The sequence below is a fragment of the Nelumbo lutea genome, chromosome 4 (genome assembly GCF_056320005.1).
Source record: "Nelumbo lutea isolate HS-2025 chromosome 4, American lotus-T2T, whole genome shotgun sequence".
Classification (NCBI taxonomy): Eukaryota; Viridiplantae; Streptophyta; class Magnoliopsida; order Proteales; family Nelumbonaceae; genus Nelumbo; species Nelumbo lutea.
Window position 1 is genome coordinate 38,091,044 of NC_142687.1, and position 6,712 is coordinate 38,097,755.

Here is a 6,712-nt window from a genome sequence, read left to right on the forward strand (position 1 = left end):
ATACTGTTGGTAGAAACACGAGAAATGACCGTGTGCAGCTACCAGTACTTAGTTGAGAGCTACAGCTGGAGTGGCCTCTATACACCCTGAAAGTTTTAGAAATTAACGTGTGAATACATACAACAATAAGAAAGCTATATTATTGATAGGAACATACGAGGGATGATTGTCCACGCCCTCAGAAACCTCCAAGGGAATATGAGAAGAAGAGGAGAGAACAACAAGGTCAAAGGAAATGGAACAAAAACAAACTTTTTTGCTAATACTGCATAATTGTCATCACTGTAGAGTCCATGGAGGAATAGGGACTCGCCAGATGAGAAAGGCACTACCCTTGGTGGCTACAGTCTTCATCAAAGGAACCAATGAAAACAATGTTCAGGCCCTTTGCTAACATCACGACAAAGATAACAGATTGATCTGAGAGAGAGAGACTTGAAAAGAAATTAAAACAAAAACGGCTCTGAAACAGCTTAATCATGCCTAAAACCGAAAACTCAATTTGGAACCCCACAAGTTACAATTTCTGACCACACAAGCATATAGAAACAAATCAGGAATGTGCCACAATCCCTGAATATATTATCTCTGGGGTACAATGTTTCAGCGGGTTTTTCACATGCTTACAAAAGCTCAATCTGCTTAGCCAAATAACATAAAAAGATACGAGTATGGTAAAAGAGAAAATAGTACATTAGAAGTGCTATTCAGTGCTGGAACCACTACACCATTCAGTGTAAGATGAGCATACAAAGGTCACTCAGAATTATAGAAACTCATTTGAAGAAAAGCAAATGAGCAGAAGGCCTCAAAGAAAATAAAAGGAATACAAACTTATAAATGTAATTTACATTCTCATCTAACAAGAGAATCCTGAAGAAATAAAAGAAATTCCTTAAAAGAAATCGACCCTGTGGATATAAATGATTTCAAGAAGCTCTTCAGAATCTCAAGGTTTTTACTGCCACCGAACAAGGCCAATGGAAACTGAACAACGAGCTTAGGATTATGTTGTAAAGTGTAAACATCTATTTACAGACAAATGAAGCACCGAGTTGGCACAACTTCTCTTGGTAAAACTACAATAATTTACAGCACTTGGAAATAATTATGGGGAAAAAGATGATTACACTACTCTGCCTATGCGTTCATGAAGAGTAAAGAACCATGAACAAATTCACCTCATTTATGTCCAGTGAAGCCAATAATCCTTACAAGAGGGAGAATGCTTGTTCTGAAACAGAAGCTAGGCCCTGCATCAATCTAACAATTTCTGTTGTGTCATCCAGATAATACTTTGCTTTACTGGGTTTACGACCAACAGTACATGCAAACACTTCAGCAGTGGGAGGTAAAGATGGGCCTGCAATGGAACTGGTTATCACTTCGAACATGTCATCATCAGACCTGTCATCACCTATGCATAGAACAAAATCTGGCACCATTTCCCTCTCCATCATGGTGGAAAGTAGGCGTTCAGCCACAAGTCCCTTGTTCACACCCTGCATAGATAAAGACATTCAGGATTAGTATGTAGTGATGAGGATTCCAAAATGATAACAGAACATGAGAAGTTGAAAAAGGAATATATGATTCCAAACCTGTGGCTTAACCTCCACAACATTCTGCCCACGCTTGACAGAAACTGGCTCATTTGCAAGGACACTTTCAAGATGATCAAGAAGTTCCTTAGCTTGGCAAGATCCAAAATCAGGATCAGCATCCTCATAACACCACATCAATGCTGTTTCCTTGTCTTCAATTGTGGATCCATCAGTTGTTTCTGTGTAAAGTTTCATGACAGGCCTGGCAATCTGTTTCCAACTGCAATCTGCCATGGGAAAACATGTTTCCCATTCAGCATCTCGCTTCAATCTGCAACAATTTGATCACAAGATCAATCATCAATTAAGCCCCATTGCATTTTGTAAACTAAAGAGATGGAGTGCAAAAGCTACAAATAACTCACCTTAAAAAGTAGCCATGCTCTGCAGCAATCCCTAATTTCTCACAAGGAGAAAACCATTCACTTAGAGTCTCCCGGCTTCTAGCACTTACAAGAAAGACCATATTGTTCTTATCTCTACATAAACTGTTTAAGATTTCAATGGATTTAGAGCTCGGGCTCTTGTCAATAGAAGCCTGGGGCATCAGAGTCCCATCATAATCTAGAAGGATGGCTCTAGTTTTAGTCCTTTTATAGGCTGACACTATGTGCTCCATGGAAAGCTTCCTGAAATTTGGGTCAAGTGCCACAACCCTGAATCCCAAACCAAACCCAATACCCCAGCATCTCCGCCTCACATGATCCTTGCATGTCCTTTCCAGATCCTGCAGGAAGCTGTGTGCCCAATACCCAACATGATGGGTACTCACATACCTATAATGTTTCTCATGTCGGAGCTGTTTCTCTGAATCTGCCATCTCTAGCGCAAGGTCCATTGCATCTGCCACAGCATCAATGTTCCATGGATTAACTCGGATAGCTCCACTCAGAGAAGGGGAACAACCAATAAACTCAGAAACAACCAGCATGCTCTTCTTAGGAGATGATGCACCCAACCCCAAGACCTTATCCAATCTCTCATTTCCTTGGCGACTGATGATATATTCATATGGAATGAGGTTCATCCCATCTCTCACTGCTGTGACCAGACAACACTCGGCAACTGCGTAATAAGCAATTCTCTCAAAGAACTGAAGCGGCTGATCAATCAGGACAACAGGCTGATATCCAGGCTGACCAAAAGCTTCATTAATTTTCTTCACAGTTGCGTATGTCTCAGCTTGCACTTCCTTCACATCTTTTCCCCGGCCCCTGGCTGGATTGGCTATCTGTACCAATACCACCTTTCCCCGCCACTCTGGATGCTGCACAAGCAACTGCTCCAAAGCCAACAACTTCAAGGTTATACCTTTGAATATATCCATGTCATCCACACCAAGTAGCATTATTCTTCCCCTATCAGTGAACTCCTTAATGAGCTCTGCAACCTTAACTTCGGTCTCTGGAAGACTCAGCACTGACTGAAGCTGACCCATGTGGATACCAACAGGAAGGATCTTAATACTCACAGTTCGACCATAATACTCAAGGCCAATATAACCTCGCTTTGACTCATAGGTGAGCCCAAGCATCCTACTACAACAAGAGAGGAAATGCCGGGCATAATCAAATGTATGGAAACCAATCAGATCAGAATTCAACAAGGAACGTAATAACTCTTCTCTGACAGGCAATGTCTTATAGATCTCTGAAGAGGGAAATGGGCTGTGAAGAAAGAATCCAAGCTTGACCCGGTTGAACCTCTTCCTCAAGAATGTTGGCAACACCATCAGGTGATAATCATGGACCCAGACGAAATCATCCTCTGGGTTGATCACTTCTAAGATCCTATCTGCAAAGATCTTATTAACTGATACATAAGCCTGCCACAGTGACCGATCAAAACGACCGCCGAGGTCTGGTGAGAGTGGTAACATGTAATGGAACAGCGGCCATAACTGCTGCTTGCAGAATCGATGATAGTACCGGCTAAACAAGTCAGGCGGAAGGAAAGTGGGAACACATTTGAAGGTCTCAAGAAGGATCTGAGAGACATCCTCCTGTTCACTTGGGTGAATTTCCTCCTTAAGACAACCCACATAGATAACCTCGACATCTTCGTCCCCAAGCCCATCTTTCAGCTGGAGAAGAAGTGAATCATCATCCCAGCTGAAAGTCCAACCTTTATTATCTGGTTTCTTATGAGCCCTAATTGGGAGCTGGTTAGCTACAATGATGATTCGTTCACGGGGAGCAGAAGAAGAAGGATCAGAGGAAACACTATCAGCTGGGTCATCGTCGAGGTCTGAAATTATGCCAGCGACCGTCATTATACGTGGAATTCGCCGGCTCATTCGGCCGAACGACGGAGACTCGCCGGAGGCCAGCTCCAAGAGATTCGAGTAAGATCTAGACACCATACTTGTAGTTCTCACAGAGATTTAAAAGAAAAATTTTAATTAAAAGACCTACCCAATTACAAGTTCTTTTTAGAACTAGTCTAGACAGAATGAAAATGATAAAAGCACTAGCAAAACGGGAACATGAGATCCAATTGCTCTACTGTTTCAAGAAATTTTGAAAAACAGGGTCTTCATTTCTGCTAAACGAAACATCGACCGAGATCTTAACTTTACGAGTTCCTACAAATCTATAACCAAAAATGGAAAAGGGTCAGACCTCTAAGTATAGAGAAGTTGAACAATGGCATGAAACCATTAAAAAAGGCTAAGATTTCTTCAAAATGAAGCTCAGAACACTGAATCAAGCCACGGATAAAACTCTAAAACTTTCTCCAAAACAAGAAAAGCCGATAAGAATCGAATCGATTCAGTTCTTACCTCTAAGAAATCCACTGAAACCACGAATAAAGCAATAAAATACTCGACTAACAGATTCACCCTTTAAAAGAAAAGCAAAAAAAATCTGAAAAAAAAAAAGAAGTTGCAAGAAATTACCGTAATCGAAGAACCGAATCCCAGAACCGTGAACCCTAATCTAACCTCGTACTCTGACTCAAACCCTAATTTCTGGCACCATTTGCGACCTTCATCAATGTTCTTATATAACCCATAACCCCATTTCTCTCTCTCTCTCTCTCTCTCTCTACTAACTGGTACTAAGCTCAAAAATATCGTAATTGTAAATAAAATACAAAATAAAATTATCCCCTTCGGATTTTTTGTGCGCAAATTGATTAAAAAAACGAGTTTATCCTTCTCCTCTTTCGTGCTATACGCCACGAGGCGCCACTTAAAGTGGGACCCGCAGGTCCAGTCCGATCTTAGCTGTCTTGCTCCTGCCATCTTCCACGTGTCAAATCATTATTCGATTGTTGAGAAGTCCAACATGCAACGTGGCAAGTTACGGTGCCTCATTGTAAAAGGCTGAAGCCTTGAGATTCGTATTTCACGACAGCTGTTTTTTCGGGATAATTCCGACAAATGCACCATCGCTCCCCGGAAACACAATACACAGGCTACACAGCCGTTCTTCCTTCGTCGTGACATCGTTGTGCCCGTACCGTATTATATTGCGATACGTATCGGCCGACACGGTGGTTCGGAACGTAACAGATGTCTATATATATTTTGACTTATCCTCGACCTCATAAAAAGTGGGTCCCACCAAGGCATGTGTTTCTCTCAAATGATTAGTTTGGAAAGAAGAAACCATGGATAAGAGCAAGAGCTTTGCCCGGATGGGGCGATACGGACGTGGACACATGGATGGGGTGCCACGTGTCGATCTTCACCTGCGGGGAGAAACAACTTTACGAAGCCCCGACGACAGATGCGTAACCGGTGCCGGGACCCACCAAACACTCCATATCGCAGCCGTGGCCGTGGGATGCAAGCCAGACCATCTACTCTCGTCTTAGGTGGGACCCACACCTGTTGCGGGGTCCACTCAGCTCACTGATCGTACAATTTGCATCGGATGCCCAAAAAGCGATGATCACGAGGGACAGAATTGAAAATTCGGAGACCGATTCTTTTGCCCCATGAGATCCACTTGTAGATAAGGTGAAACTGTATCCCGCTCGGGCAATCAGAAAAAGTAGCTTTGTCGCCGTGCCCTTTCGACACGTGTCCGTATGTATTAGTAATTTTCTCATAAATAACGGGGTATTTCGGGAAATCGAGAACCTATGAACACTGATAAGTGATAACGTTTAGATAAATTATTATTTAAATAAAAGACGTAAAGACTTGTAATAGTTGGCAATGTACAATGCCTCGAGTGAATAAATAAATGAGAAAATAGCAATAAAAGAGAGGGATTTTTATTCGCATTGATGATAAGCGTACGATTTGGGATATTTTTTAAATTCTTTCCGGGAATAAGATAAGATATTAAAAAAAGTGGATAAGTATGAAGTATGGAGAGAGAGAGAGAGAGAGACGGGGTGGGTCGTTATTGGCTATTGGTAGGACATAAACTTGGAATGGTGTGATTTGTGAGCTGTGAGAGTGAGACCCACCAAAAGAAAGCCCAAGAAGTGGAGATACCAATGCCCAAGTCAAAGGGTAGGTCACATTGCATGCCCTAGAATAGCACATTGACACCACTCGCCATAGCCCCATTCATCTGAAAGTGAGTTAGTGAGTTTCAATTCTCTCTCTCTCTCAAGTCTCAATAATGTGGGGGCTGAATCCATGCCTGTAGTTGTACAAGTCAGGGCTTGGGCTGCTTGGGCCAGGTTGGAAGGGGACTAATTCAATGCCCAGAAGTGGGGTGGTGTGAGGCCAGGCCAATCTCAAGCTAGATGGGTCCAGGCAACCCCCTCCTCCAACTTACATTTAGGTAAATGTTAATGACTTAGGGTTTTTAAGTTGATGAGTCAAGGTCTGGATCAAATTAAAAATAAGGATTAAAATATCAATATTAAATGTATTATATCTGTATCAATACATCCAAATACATATATGAATGCACAGATACAAAAGTTTTTTAAAAAATTTAAAAAATAATTTAATCATTGTTGAAACTGGATTGACTTGCACAAAAGAGGTGTGGTGTGATAACTTGCCCTAAACCAATCTCAAGCTAAATATGCCAAGGCAACCCCATCACCCAAACTTATATTTATGCAAGTGCCATGGAATAGCTAATTAAGATTCTTACGTTTGGATAACTGATCAGCAATTGAAGCTGCCTTTCAAA

At 41.7% G+C, this 6,712-nt stretch overlaps 1 protein-coding gene across 2 annotated transcripts; it reads right to left on the reverse strand.

Moving 5' to 3' along the window:
- Window positions 1–795: 795 nt before the first annotated feature.
- Window positions 796–4,738, reverse strand: LOC148855286 (alpha,alpha-trehalose-phosphate synthase [UDP-forming] 6-like). Of its 2 annotated transcripts, XM_088941130.1 has the most exons (4): window positions 4,504–4,700; window positions 1,970–4,196; window positions 1,602–1,875; window positions 796–1,502 (listed from the first exon to the last, which is right to left on the reverse strand). In XM_088941130.1, the coding sequence occupies exons 2-4, from the start codon at window positions 3,964–3,966 to the stop codon at window positions 1,212–1,214; spliced, it is 2,562 nt and encodes an 853-aa protein (XP_088797256.1). In that variant the 5' UTR covers window positions 3,967–4,196; window positions 4,504–4,700; the 3' UTR covers window positions 796–1,211. The 2 variants fall into 2 exon arrangements, with proteins under 2 accessions (XP_088797256.1, XP_088797255.1); XM_088941129.1 differs by having other exon boundaries at window positions 1,970–4,738.
- Between the last annotated feature and the right edge of the window lie 1,974 nt (window positions 4,739–6,712).

Coding starts and splice junctions, on each gene's coding strand:
- LOC148855286 (XM_088941129.1), bottom strand. CDS start 3,966: ATGGTGTCTAGATCTTACTCGAATCTCTTGGAGCTGGCCTCCGGCGAG. Junction 1,876..1,969: donor GAGCATGGCTACTTTTTAAG/GTGAGTTATTTG, acceptor AAATTGTTGCAG/ATTGAAGCGAGATGCTGAAT. Junction 1,503..1,601: donor TTGTGGAGGTTAAGCCACAG/GTTTGGAATCAT, acceptor TTATCTATGCAG/GGTGTGAACAAGGGACTTGT.